We start from the raw sequence: 14918 nt of genomic DNA on the forward strand, positions 1-14918 counted from the left end.
GAAACTTGAAACCAGATAGAAATGCCAGTATCTGATTGGTTAAATGTTAACTAGCATTTCAAACTGACCAATAGGTAAACTCCATTTTCAGAGTAACATGTCTTAGATTATTCTATTAAAAGAAACACACTTGAAAACAAGTAAGAAAACAAAAACAAAATGAATTTATATTTAATTATATTTCAGGTTCAAAATGGCTAACAGCAAAGGTTTTATTTTTTCACCCCAGATAAATGATATTGTAAAACATCAATTAACTTGATATCACATAATAAAAGAACACAACCTAGTAAACAGACAAACATTATTTCTATACCTTATTTTTAAGGTAAATATATTTATACCTATGTGCACAAGTAAATACAAGTTTAGAACAGACATTACATTCACACATGGGCACACTTCATATAAAGCTAGAGATTGCAATCTTGACTGGTACACAGATCAATGTAATGTCACCCTTACAGCTATATACTTAACTTGGTAATAAAAATAAAACTTGTGAAACCGATTAACAGTTATCTGCATAAAATCATCTCCCCCTATAAGCAATATTTCAATTTAAAAATAGGGCAGACTAACAAACACAATGAATGTAGATCAAAGAAAGTGAAATGGACCACCTATTACAATGGAGTTAACAAAAGATATATCCAAACCAAATCAACACAATATCACAATAACTAAATAACCAGACTAGTTCATGTCATTTCATTTATTTGTTCACAATAAAAACTCTGTCTACAGACCATGATTCTTCATTAATCACCTAAGTAGACATGACCAAAAGCTTTTCTAAGGTACAAGTTTGTTACAAGTATGTAGGATGACCTTGGCTACTCTTTTCACATAATTCTTTTTATTCTAATTTGGTTGAATTTCAATACTTTCCTGTTATGCACCTTCTGTTATGCAGTTTCAATTCTCTTACCCAGTCAGGGTTGGTCTTTAAAGTCAGGCATTTATTTCTTCAGTAAATTTCTTTCTCTGATTTATCTCTATATAAAACATGTTATTAGAGATGCCATAATGACTGTCTTGCACAATATGGTATATAAGATGATACTGCTTAACAATTAAAATGCCTTATATTTCCACAGAAAAGCAGTAATTGTCAAAAAACCACACTTCCTTACTGCTGCTACCTGGTAATTCTATATTTATATGAACGCCTATCAAAGCCTTGCTTTTCTTCAATGATACTCATAAAGCCAGATAATTTGAAAATAAATTTGAGATAAATTGTCACATGGAGAAGTACAGTAAGTGAGAAATCGATCTGTCAGCACGTTCTGAAACTTCCAGAAAAACAAAGCACTCTACTTTAATGTGTCTCTACATAACAACAAGTATGACTCATACAAGGTCCTCAGACATGGAAATTATAGAAAATTATCCATCAAGTCACACAATATCACCACTGAGAATCTTCACCTAAAGACTTGCCTATGGGAGCTTAGAGGTCTCTGGTTCAATCCTTGAGCGAGGCAAAATTTCTCCATGATCATGTAACTGTTTTTAAAAATGTTTATTCTAAATCTAAGTATCTTTACATATAAACAGAGTGTGTATGGCCTCAAAGAATATAATATCAATTTAATAATATGATCTGTAAGTTTTAAAATTTACCAAATCTGACGGATGAGTTAATCCATATTTAACTTGTGCAGCAAATGAAATGTCGAGGTGGTTCTTTTTAATGGCCTGACAAATTTGAATATTTAAAAGATTTTAAATTGCACTGTAGTCTTGTAATGTAGTTATGTTCACTAATGACAATATATACATGTAAACTGTCATTTTTTTCACTTGTGTATGTATATATTAAAAAATCTGTTTTAACTCTGTAACCTTTATTCATGAGTAACTTCAATCATGTTAATCGAATTATGTCTGGTCTGAAATAATAACCTTTAGGGGTATTTACAAAAGCTACTGTTGAAAAGGTATAGTATTTAGTATATTTTCCCACTTACTCTACAAAACTTGAGACATAACATAAAAGGACATTAGTTCCAACTTCCATATTATGCATTCATCCAATCGGGTACAATTACCTTACCTGGCTGTTGTGAAGTTGTTATATTTTGTTGTGATAATTTTTGTCTGGCAAAAATATTTATTGTAAATCCTATTGGTTTAATATTCTAACAGTCCTTCCTGTAGCATAATGTTATGATCATTTTAATATCAATGTAATTTAACAACTTTAAACACTACATTTATCAGTTGATCAACTGTCAAGTGGTGACAAAGTATGCATATCTAGATGGTAGTTGCTTGTCCCCTTATATCATCACCCAAACAAAACAGTCAGAATCCAAATTTCTCAGAACATCTTACTGACTTCATTACTCTCAATGAATAATTTAAAACAATCACAAACTTATTCTCCTTTGTAGATCCATTTCACCATTCATATGAACAAATGAGAGGTTCAAATACACAAGTCCTAAATTATTTCCATTTTAGACTTGACATAAATCCTTCACTTGCTAGTATATTATGCAATACATAAGTGACAATTAACTTATTACACTCATACACATGTACAATCACACATTCCAACATAATCTATTACAGAACATGTTCCATTTATATAATCAAGTCATACCTTTTTTTACATCAACTGGTAAAAAAGTAATTTTTCTGCATATTCACATATCACAAAAGTTGCTCCAGGTCTAGCTCCCTAGAAAAATGTTACTCTGCAACAAATGCCACTAGAAATATCAGTAAAAGTTTCCCCCCTACATTTCTATGACAGGAAGTCCCATACTGAGCGTTATTCATTTTCTAAAATTCTGTCATGAGTCATAGAACAGTTTGGAAAAAAGGGTCGTTTTTTGCAAAAGATAAAATGACATCTTATTCATCAAGTGCTTAATGGATTAGAGCAGAAATGAAAACAATAAATCAACAAAATGCATTTCACATTAAGCACTGTCAAAATGTCGGTGTTCAAAAATTTCCCAAAATGATGACACAAACTTGTGCAGGTTATTGCAATACAGCATGATTTAAGTTGAAATTATTATTTCAAAACTTTTTATGGGGCATGTGAACTACATTTTTCTGCAAGAACATAGCATAACATTGTTAAGAAACTCTAGCTTTGTTTATGTTTCTAAGCAGTAAGTAGTAAGTTAAAAGATGTTTTGCACAAACAAAAAACATTAAAGTAATTATGGTGGTACAACTTCAAAGCAGCATTTTCTGCAATAATTCAAACCATACATGTACCAAATGACTGTTAGACAGTAATAAAATGCAATATATTACATATCTAAGCAAGATATCTGCCTGAATAGCCTCCCTTTGATTAAATCACTGATTTTAAGTAGTAAAACATCAAAGAAACTTCTTTTGGAATAATATGATTTAGTGCAGTCTAATTTTCTTTACAAGTTCCATCACAAATGTAAGGCCAGGCTTTAAGGCACCTTAACAGTTTTAAAAGAGTTACCCTTCTCCTTACAAACTTTTGCAAAAAAAAAAAATTAATAAAGTATATGAAAAAGAAATAATTTTTTTATTAAATTTTGTCCTTTATTGTCCAAAATGAGGTTTTAGAAATTATGGTGAAACCATTATTAAAAACAGAAATTACAAGTGAGAAACTGTGCCTTTTATTTGAAAGTAGACATGTTTAAATGCAGAAACTTGTTCCAAAGTGGTCTTTTATTTTAAACATAGTCTGAGCAATTATTTCCTTACATGTGTACATGTGTAGTTTCTCCTGTATTGTTGAATGATTTTGACCTAATACTTATTACTAATTACAGGAAATCTACACGACCTTATTACAATTGTTGGAAGTCATTATAACAATACATTTGACCTTGATAAAAACATTAACAATTAACAATGAATGGATTAGTTTATTACTGACAAGTTACAAACCAACACAAGGAACAGAAACATACAATATAACAATCAAGATACATAATTTATATAACATGTAGAACATAATACATGTTAATTATTATTGAACACCAGACTACGACTCTATAGTTATATATACATGTATATCATAAGCTTACCCCACCTTTGATGTCTAAATCCTTTGTAAATGTTCACCCAGATGCTGTAGAAAGCTTATGAAAATTAGCTAGCTTAAATCCATTACTTAGTAGTCCATTCTCAATGTCAAGTGCTATATTTTGTATATCTCCACTTTCCAATATTGTCACCAGTAGCATACAATGTGTCACAATAAGTTCCTACTTATGTCAATATACGCACGATGTCACGGCACAAGTATACTAGAGAGAGTTATTGTGCACATAGTCAATAAACCTCAGTGCCATATCAAGGCACCAGTCAGCTGTATCTTGTCAAAGGAAATTTTCTATTAATATTTAATTCCTGTTTTTCAAGAGAATTCCCGTTGGTGATCTTCAAATATGTGTAACACAGTCTGACAATTATCTCTTCTATTCATATCTATTCATACCTATGTATTGCACCCATAATTATATTGTTCTTACTACATGGAACTGCCTCCTGCTATTATATTTTCCTGATGTCTTTTCTGACATTCTATGACATATATCTACAGTTACAGCTGCCTAAAGTCAATCAAAAAGTGCTAGTCCTGATAGAGTTACCTCCCTTTACATGGACACAATGTAATCACATAAGTATAATGACTGTACTATGACCGAATTTTTATTAACTTAAAGAAGTGTATTCAATTGTTTCATTTCACATGACAATTATTTATACTATAAATAGCATCATTATCAATCTCCTTCTGTCAATATAACATGAACTATAACATGAACCTTGAGAAAAAAAAGTGAGTAGCCATTGCCAATGAAGGTTCAAACCCCATGGGCAATCTGTGCCTCCAAATAATCTGACAAGAGTTTTTACATCTGGGCTGCTTAATATCTGCAACTTAATGTTGAAATTTATCAATACCTCTAAACTCAAATCAGGGCAAGTTCAATACACAGTTGAAACTGGGTCACCCAGTTTTTATAAATTTACAACACTATCATTACTTGGCTTATAAGTGCCAGTGTTAGGCTGGATTAGCGATTTTTCTCCTCGTAATGACTCATATGAGCCGTGTCACGACAAAACCAACATAATGCGTTTGTGACCAGCATGGATCCAGACCAGCCTGCCTGATCAGGATCCATGCTGTTCGCTTACAGACCCTATAACAAGTTAAGAAACTGATAGCGAACAGCATGGATCCTGATCAGACTGCGCGGATGAGCAGCCTGGTCTGGATCCATGCTGGTCGCAAACGCACTATGTTGGTTTTGTCGTGACATGACTCAATTATGATAGTATCGCATTTAGTAGTGAACTTTATAAAAGCCTCTTTTATATATGTACATAACTTCCTGATATATCTTTAATATAATAGAATACTTAATCAACTTAAAATCAATCCTATCTAATGTACACTAGAACATTCTAAAAGGATCACATCACTACTATTTTGTTTAATTCAATCTAAAACTTCAGCTTTAACATTTATGTCATGATATGAAAAAATAGAGGGATTATGTTTTAAAGCAGAAATGATTACAATCAATGTACTTATTTGCCTCACAACAGTAATGTGCATGTATTTGGTAAAAATTACAAATAAAATATATAATTTAAGACAATTTGGAAAACAATGACTGTATACATTTTACTTACCCATAGATTTTTCTAAAATTAAGCAAGATATTGCTTTTTTGAAAAGAACTTACTTCATTTTTAGTAATAGAAAGAGCATCGAAACACAAGGCTATCTGATTTGTACGAGGGGGCATAGCCCGACCCCCCCACCCTAGTAAAAACACGTTCCCTGCTGTCACAATATGAAACCCCAGAAAAAAATAACCAATGAACATGCATGTGAATATGATATTTCTATTGCTTTCCCTTTCCCTGCCGTCACAATAAGTAAACCCCAGCAAAAATGAACCAATCAATGGGCATGCTCTAGAGTGCGGGTAACTAATACCTGCACTCCAGTTAACGCACTGTGCAATGTCACTCTGATATAGTTTCAATAGAAAGGTCTCCAAACTATGATACAATTATAATAAACAATCTGTCATGACAGCATTATCACAATGATTGCACTTACATCAGACTACACAGAAGAAATAAAACAAACAAGAAAAGCACTACCATAACCCATTAATTAAACTTCAAACATTATCAAAATCTGTTTTCTTAAAATTCCTTCCAAGATATCTTGATTCTATCCAAAACTACACTGATTAAAAGTTTGTTATTTGTTAGATATACTTGCATGCACATAGACACTTGTAGACTGAGATGGGATATACTTTGAAGGTAGATTTCTGGCAACAAATGGTTGCATCAGGTTAGCCAATTTCTGCTCTAATTATGGATATAAGCCAGATGTTCTCAATCTATGCAACATACTTTCTTACAGCATTGGAACCATTTTTACTATCTTTATTTGTTTTTAATTTAATGACTTTTCCCCACCCTGGCTCTATTTCAAGGATTAAGCAGGCTTCTCTTGTATCAATAAGAATTATAAACATTCATAGATTTAAAATCACTACAGGCTGAAATAATGAATGAAAATCTATTCTGGTTAATTAGTAGCCAATAAATAATGAACAGGTAACTCTCTTAACAACTTTTGACAAGAGCCATAACTCTACTCCACTGTTATTTTCATCTGGTAAGATTATGTACAAGCTGAATATTTGATAGATCATGGAGAGGGGGTGAGGGATACAATTATGGACAACGTCTAAGAACATCTAATCTGTTAACAGATTTGAAGAAGAAACATTTTAACAATTACCAAATGTTTTTCATAGCTGAGTTTTATTACATGCTTTTCGGTGGTTTATAGAAATATATCAGTGATATAAAATTGGTAATTTCACTGTTTTAAACAGTGAAATTACCACTTTGATAATTTCACTGTTTTGAATTTAAGCCCCTTACGTTATTTCAGTGAAATACCAGCGTGCACAGTACTGAGAACCGACTTAATGACGTGACGTCGTAAATGACGTCACGTTATATTATTATTTGGCGCGCTTTTCATTCAGTATTAGGTTAAATGTCTTTTAAAACGTTTCTTTGCATATAATAAAAAGAAAATTTGTTTAGTTTAATGTAAGATTGAAATATATTTCACCTTGTGAACACCAAAAGTTCATATTTCACTCGTGGCTGCGCCACTCGTGAAATATACCTTTTGGTGCTCACTCGGTGAAATATTAAGAGGATATTTTTTCGTTTGCGTGAAATATGGAATATATTTTCACGAAACATGATAAAATGCCACATATTTTCACGAGCCGGTATGGCGAGTGAAAATATGTGGCATTTTATCATGTTGAGTGAAAATATATACCATATTTCACGAAAAACGAAAAAATAACCTTTTTATTTAATTTCATTATCAAAGAAAATGGTAACGAATCCCCTTGCTTGCTACCAACTACAAATGTACAGCGTGCAGTAATTTATGCATAAGCACGCGCTGTTTGGCGCTACATTGTGACGTCATGTAAACAACTCTTTAAACGTCTGTACAGCGTTAATTACTGAATTAAAAATATTGGTGTTCGGATTAATTTTCTTAGTTAGACCATTTTCTATCATGCTAGATAGTTTTCAAAACAATATTCAAGAAAAAGTTGTTTTGTATTCATCAGATTTTTCAAACAAAACGGCGAAAGAAGTCCCTTAAAATAAATATGAGTTTTGACTCCGCCCACTTTCATATTTATATTTCATATTTATTTTTAAAAAATATGAAAGATATTTGACTGATATAGCACCATATCTCATGGATAAAATTAAATAAATTCCGATCTTACACTGAACTAAACAAATATCCTCTATATATTACCCTTGAAAAATAAAATATTCCTGTGCCATTAAATAATTTAGCATTAGTCTTGAGAAGTAAAAACACCCCAGACTTGATATTCTTTTCATTATTTTTAAGTGTCACGAGTTTTTATCTAAAAAGAGAAGATTTCACACTGAAAATCTGTTTTGTAAGGACTCCTAGTTGGCATCCACACAAATATGTTACTTCAAGTAAGAGAATTTATTTTCCACACATATATTGGGTAATATAACATACAAGAGTAACATATTGTATTCTATAATAAACAATCATAATAACTATACAATACTTTGCCAAAATATTGTTTACATCGTAACATCTACATCTTTTACTGATATAGACATTAGCTATGATCTTTACAGAATCAGTTCTTTCCCAACTGAATTTGTTGTAAGTCTTTAATACCAAATAGATTTGTCCATCTTTTAATCTGGATAAACCATTCCCATCTGGATAAATCTATTTATCAGTTTCAGGGAAAATAGTACAATATGAAAAAATAGTGAACAGTGCAGACCATTACCAGAGGGCACCGGACCCGTCCATTTTCAGTATGTTGGACAACAACAGAGTTTGACCAGACCACACTATCATGTATGCAGGCCTGGTTTTATAAAGTTGGCATAAATTCCGTCTCTTAAGTAGGTTATTTACATTATCACCAATAGATTACTGGAGAGAATTCTTCTACAGAACAGAACTCCATAATTTTCTACTTATTCCTGGAATTAATTTCACTTAAGAATCCTGGTGATGATTTTTTTGTTCCTTATACTTTGTAACTGGCCATAGAAAAATAATCCCAGATAAAATCACTCGGAACAAGAGAGCAAAAAGTAGAGAATTATACAAAATAACAGGAATAATAAACATCTGTAAACATAAGTACAAGTATTAGAGGTCAGTTAAAGATATCAGCAGTAATGGATTGCAAAACAAATAACATTTATGAGTTACTCAAAACAAATAAGCTACGCATATGAAGAATATAAAATGAAAGGTCAGACAGTGCAGAAAGATAAAAGTACTTCTTGTCTTTAAAGAAATGCTTGACTATAAAGAAATGTTTCAAGAATAGCATACACTTAGCATTATTAGGAATTTGCTCACATTGCAAAGTAAAGAAAGAACAATATCAGCATAACAACTTTTTCAATACATATTGAGTGAAAAACTGCTATGATACCAATCATTAAGGTACAAAGGGCAACTGAACTCTTTACAAGTAAAATTTCTCTGAATAAATGAGTTACTCACTGCCTATAACATTAATATATGTACTCTATGACTGATCCAAATACATGGCCACACAAGTTTATTATAAAAATTTAGCCTAGAAAATGGCTTATTTTAGACATTTTTAACTCCCATTTATTTACAATGGGCAGTTACAAACAAATTTACCATGTTACGAGGAGAATGAAACTTATTTTTGAGATTTTACATATCACAGGAACTTCAAACACAAATTTCCCACACATTTCAAAATATAAACTGAGAATAAAATACTTGTCAGTTACTAATCTATTGCTGTCTAAGATACATCAATCAAACACTTTAAGCTGTAAGCTGGTTAAGACTGTAGACAATCCTACCAAATGTTTCATACAGCACAATCTCAAATAAATATACCTAAATTATTCCAAATTATCTCGAGGAATTATCTTAAAGCATTATCTTGAATTCCCAGCAAACATAAATATTATTTCATGCAGCTAAACTGTCACAACACCTTCTTATAATACATACTTTATAATGCAATCATTTTGAGTAATGTGATTTTAAGAAAGTTAAACTTAACTTGAAGTGATTAGAGACACCTGTACATGTGTGTCTTGTAGAAGCATGCAAGATGTTTAAGAAAACTGGCAAAAGTGTTTCTTAACTTCTCTTAACTAGCAAAAGTTTTTGGAAATGAGCAAAAGGTTTTCAAAAACAGCAGGATGTTTTGGAAAACACCAAGTCATTTTTGGAACTGCATGCAGAATAAGAAACCAGCTAGATCTTGAAAACCAGCAAAACATGTTATCTTTTAAACAGACAAAAAATGTCAAATATTCTTTTCAAACCAAAAACTTATTACCAAGATGTCATTGAAACAAGCTTAAAGGTTTTGAAAACCAATAAATATTTTTGCAATATAACCATTTTGTATATAAGGCCATATAACCTGTCAAAAACGTTTATAACTAATAATATACATGCTTTTCTATGACCAGTCTTATAAAAATGCCACCAACATTTATCACCTGTCACTGACCAATTTTACAACAAAAGGTTAACATACTGACTTCAGATGCATAAACATTAGAATAAAAGAAGGCACTTTAATCTACATGGGATAAACCTAAATAAGATATAAAACTGAAATGTTTGCTAAATAAATCAATCGATCATGTAAAAAAGGTTGCTATATTTTTAGTTTATTTGAGTCTCATCCATTACAAAACAAGGACCAAACCTGACACAACTGTTATAAACACTGATGGACCATCATTGGAATTATATAAAAATATCTGTTATATCTGACATGCTGTCAACTGTACAAGATTTGTGAAATATTCAGAGAAAATAAACAAAGAGACAGTAAATTAACAAACCATCTGGTAATTTGTTCATAGGCGCCCCAGTGCCCCTCAATACCCTGCTAGGTGGTGTGTCAATGAGCCCTTCTATGTGTAGGGATCTCTCCTCGTCCATGGCAGCAAATATTTCTTTCACTGACTTCTTCGGTTTATATCGTTTCTTCGGCCATGTGTTACATCCTAACCTGTTTATAAAAGTAGATGTTTTAAATAGGAAGTTATAGAGGTTTTAAAAAGCAAGTTATAATATTTTAAGCATTTTACAGTTTGCTGTTACACTAAATAATGTTGGTATCTTAGTTTTTGGTTGGTCTGGTTTTTATTTCGCACCAACACAGTAAATGTCATATGGCCGCTTTACTGGTGAAGGAAGACGTCAGGTAACCTTCTGTACATTATTTCAGGCACAAACAGGTACTTGAATAGAACCACCGACAAACAGTAAGGTAGCTGGATAGCTGCCTCACATGAAAGATTCTAAAGCCCCTTGTGGGTTTCAAACCCACATTGTAAGGGGCAAGTGGTTTGAAATTCTTTTGAAATGACAATTCCAAAATTAAAACAGGGTAAATTAAGCCAGTTTATGGTGAAATTTACAATAGCCAACTTATGACAACTAAGACACTAAAGACACAATTTTGCATGTCCCATGATATTTGTTTCAAACATTCATGTGCTTGTAAATTTTAACAGCCTTTAAGTTTATCTGCACATGGAAAAGCAAAAACTATTCAAAACATCACACATTTATATGACGACATCACACTTTTATATTAAGATAAATGTGTTTAACATACAATTTATTTCAAATTGGGCTTTTCATCATTCTTTTTTACATAGAGATAAACGTTCTTGGTGTATTTTGGGATTACTGATGCATTAAATACATTATCATGACTTCTTTTCTTCACTAAGCTAGCAACATTTCATCATAAACACATTAATATTGCTGTTATTTAGTTCTAATGTTATTTACATTTGGCAAAGATATAAAATGCAAGCTTACGCTGCACATTGTATTAATCAATTGAATTTAATGACATTCCATGGTTTTATCCAATTCTTGCCTAGGGAACTAAATTAATTACTGAATGAGAAGCTGTTAATTAAGATATTTTGTATTTCCCTTAAACTATTTTTTGGGCTACTGAATTTGTGTAATGAACATTTCCTACTTGAATTTGGAACTGTCCTGGAATGTTGTTAGTTATTAATAATTAATAGCCAACAGTATTGAGTATGGTCTAATGAAATGCTAGTGGCATAGGCCAGCCATAACAAGCACTGATATTTACTTACCCGAACGAAGCTATACTGTCATGACTGTAACTTCTGTCGAGGTCTTTATGCGCCGAATCGGATTCCGGAATACTCTCACCACATGTGTGTTCTATACGCTGCTCAACAATACATCCCTGTAAATATATACAATCATATGAGCCACGTCATGACAAAACCAAAATAATGGTTTTGCGACCAACATGGATCCAGAAAAGCCTGCGCATCCGCGCAGTCTGATCAGGATCCATGCTGTTCGCTTACAAACCCCATTACAAGTAGAGAAACTGATAGCGAACAGCATGGATCCTGATCAGACTGCGCAGAGGCGCAGGCTGGTCTGGATCCATGCTGGTCGCAAACCCATTATGTTGGTTTAGTCATGACGCGGCTCATTTGTTATATTCCTTAAATTTATTGTTACCCTAAAACTGTTTCGGTCAAATCGAAACTTTCCTGCATTTTCTTCAATTTTTTTTACTGGTTAAGTATCATAAGGACTCTGCAAAACCAAAGTATGTAGCAATGTTATACTATTGCATTTTAAAGAAATCTCAGTAGAACTACCAACCTTCCAAGAGTTGGTTGTTTGCCATACATAGTCCTTAAAACAAAATCACTATATCACTTCAATGTTTAAGCTGCGTCAATAAAAACCCAGTTCCTCGAATAACTTTATGAAATATTTATGGTTCCCATTTACAGATTGCTATAAATATTTCTCAAAATAGACTTCACTGAATCTCAATTATTTCTTTATTACAGTTAATATACCACCAATATAATTTATCTTCCTAGCATTATATCCTGTCAGGAAAATTGCTAATATATGATCCGCTAATGTGCTAGAATTCTTCCCTGACATAAAGTTAACAATTTACCTTATTGTGTAGAAAACTGAACTTATTATCATAGTATCAGATTTATCCTGAGTTTCAGCCTCTTTAGTTTTTTCAACATAGAAATGAAATATGAAATAATCCAGAGTGATTTGTTTAAACATGAAATGATACAGTTGCAAACCACATTGCAGAAATTTTCAAACTGGAAATAAAACTAGCTTCCAGTGTGTTTTCTAGAATAAATCACATGATAAGATAACTTTCTCCCATGGAATTTTCTCCCCCAATTATTATCACCAACATTCCTTCAGATCTATTATTCACTATTTTAAGAGCATGTTTGAATGATTGCTGATTCCTGATTACAATTTCATACAACATTTGCATGCTTGCATTTTCCTGCAACATTCATACAACCTTACATCAGAGAGTAAGAGTCAATATACCTGTAGAAGCACACAACAACAAAAACTAAGCCTTCACTAAATATTGACTGCTAGAAATTAATAATGATTTTAAAACCATTAAAATTCTATGATATTGTTCATTTTTAAGTAGAATTTTGTCTATCTCAAAATGAGAATGAATAATCTTGTCTGGAATATTGACAGGTAGGCATATACTTTACATTTATACACTTTCTAAATTATGGCGAAAATGATTGATTTATTAAAAAATCAACTTGATCTATCTAAAGTTAATTCAAAATTGGTAATAATTTCTTAAATATATAAAATTTTACATTAAACATGAATGTTTTGAACAGCAATTTAAACATTTTGACAATTATTAAACAAGACATAAAAGATAATATTGACTGTCTGCCTCTAAATACACTAAGGGATAATGTAAATAATGTAAATATACCTGTCAAAAAGATAAAAATCCAAACTTGAGTTATTCATTTTATTCCATTATCATAATTTAGTTCTCATATAACATAGAAAATGTACCAAACAGAACAGCCTTATGTTTTCCTATGGGAAAGATCTGATAAAGAAAATGTTCTTACAGGAAAAAAACATGCTAGATTAACTAGGGAAAAAAGCTTTGTTATCAATGAGAACAATAAATCTATTACAAAAACACAATGAGTAATTAAACATTGGTGCAGACCTGGCTACTTTACCTGAATGTAACATATGTTGCTACATTGTAATTCCAGATGACCATACTTAACCATACTTAATATGATTTCTCCCATAAATAATGTTTTCTCCCCCATTAATGTTTTTTTTTCTTCAGTTAATGACCCCCCTCCCCCAAATATTCAAACACTTGTTAGAAAGGTAAAAAAGAAAAGATATAATTTTCTAAATTGAAGTCAAGTGTTTATAACTAGCAACATTTACCAGTTAACCTTTTAAGAAATTTTCCCTAAAAAAAAAGAAGAGAAATAATTTCAAATGAAAACAGCAAGTAGTCCAAAGTTGTCAAATTACAGACAAGTAAGTTAAAACCTAAATTACCTGTAATCAGCAATTTTTCTATCATCAGTACTTAGATTATCAGATTATTCCAGTATAAACTTATTCCAAAGTGGCTCAATCACTCACTTATCAGATCTTGTTTTTATCTATCAGAATAAATTCCCATGGAGATCAATTTACCTTTGCATCAAAGATACAACTTTTATTTACTTTCAGTACACACAAATATGAGCGCAGTTTATCATAATATTGTTCTTCTCCGGTTTTGTATTTTTGGCAGCAAATAAAAAAGCAGCAAAAGTTTTATTTTGGCTTTCAATTAACAAAGATAAGGTAAAATCAAGGTAACCTGACATTGAATCTTTAAAACGTACTTTGTGTGTGTTATTCCAGTGCTTTAAATTTCCTTCATAAAATATCCTTATATCTTTTATAACTCCTTCATATATCAAAATATCCTTTTACATAATAAAATATACAGTTACCAGAAGTTTAACATTTCAAAAACAAACAAAAAATAAGCACATTCTCCTTTCTAACAGAAAAGTTCATGTATTACTTATAAACCACCAAAATAAAGGGAAAATGAAACAAGTTAACACAGAATATAAGCATAAATGTTAAAACGCTCGCAAAAAAAGGAATAAAAATGTAGGTAACAACTTCCTACATACATATTTATAGCTTGTTTGACAATAACTGTATGTTCTGATGAGCAACTCCATATTATATTATCAAATCAGCTTTAAAATACCATACCATATCATAAAAAAACACCAAACTGCAACATAAAAATCTACACCATACCATGAGTATTGTCATCAACATCAAAATTTTCCCATTATTTGTATGCAATATAAATGAAAATTGCAATGGTCAGAAAATGTATAGCCTACATGTAAATAAAAATACTAAATAA

General features: G+C 31.4%; 1 protein-coding gene across 12 annotated transcripts in view; it reads right to left on the minus strand.

Moving 5' to 3' along the window:
• Window positions 1–14918, minus strand: part of LOC132719918 (centrosomal protein of 170 kDa protein B-like) — an 80859-nt gene that overhangs the window by 35633 nt on the left and 30308 nt on the right. For 11 of the 12 annotated variants that reach the window (XM_060703918.1, XM_060703904.1, XM_060703878.1 and 8 more), the window contains 2 exons: window positions 11749–11864; window positions 10465–10634 (listed from right to left, as the gene is read on the minus strand). In XM_060703918.1, coding sequence (XP_060559901.1) covers window positions 10465–10634; window positions 11749–11864 — 286 coding nt within the window. Of the gene's footprint in view, window positions 1–10464; window positions 10635–11748; window positions 11865–14038; window positions 14397–14918 lie in introns of those variants that run through there. The other variant, XM_060703958.1, reaches the window with a different exon arrangement.

Source organism: Ruditapes philippinarum, unplaced genomic scaffold (genome assembly GCF_026571515.1).
Source record: "Ruditapes philippinarum isolate M1 unplaced genomic scaffold, ASM2657151v2 ctg821_1_1_1_1, whole genome shotgun sequence".
In the NCBI taxonomy this organism is placed as follows: Eukaryota; Metazoa; Mollusca; class Bivalvia; order Venerida; family Veneridae; genus Ruditapes; species Ruditapes philippinarum.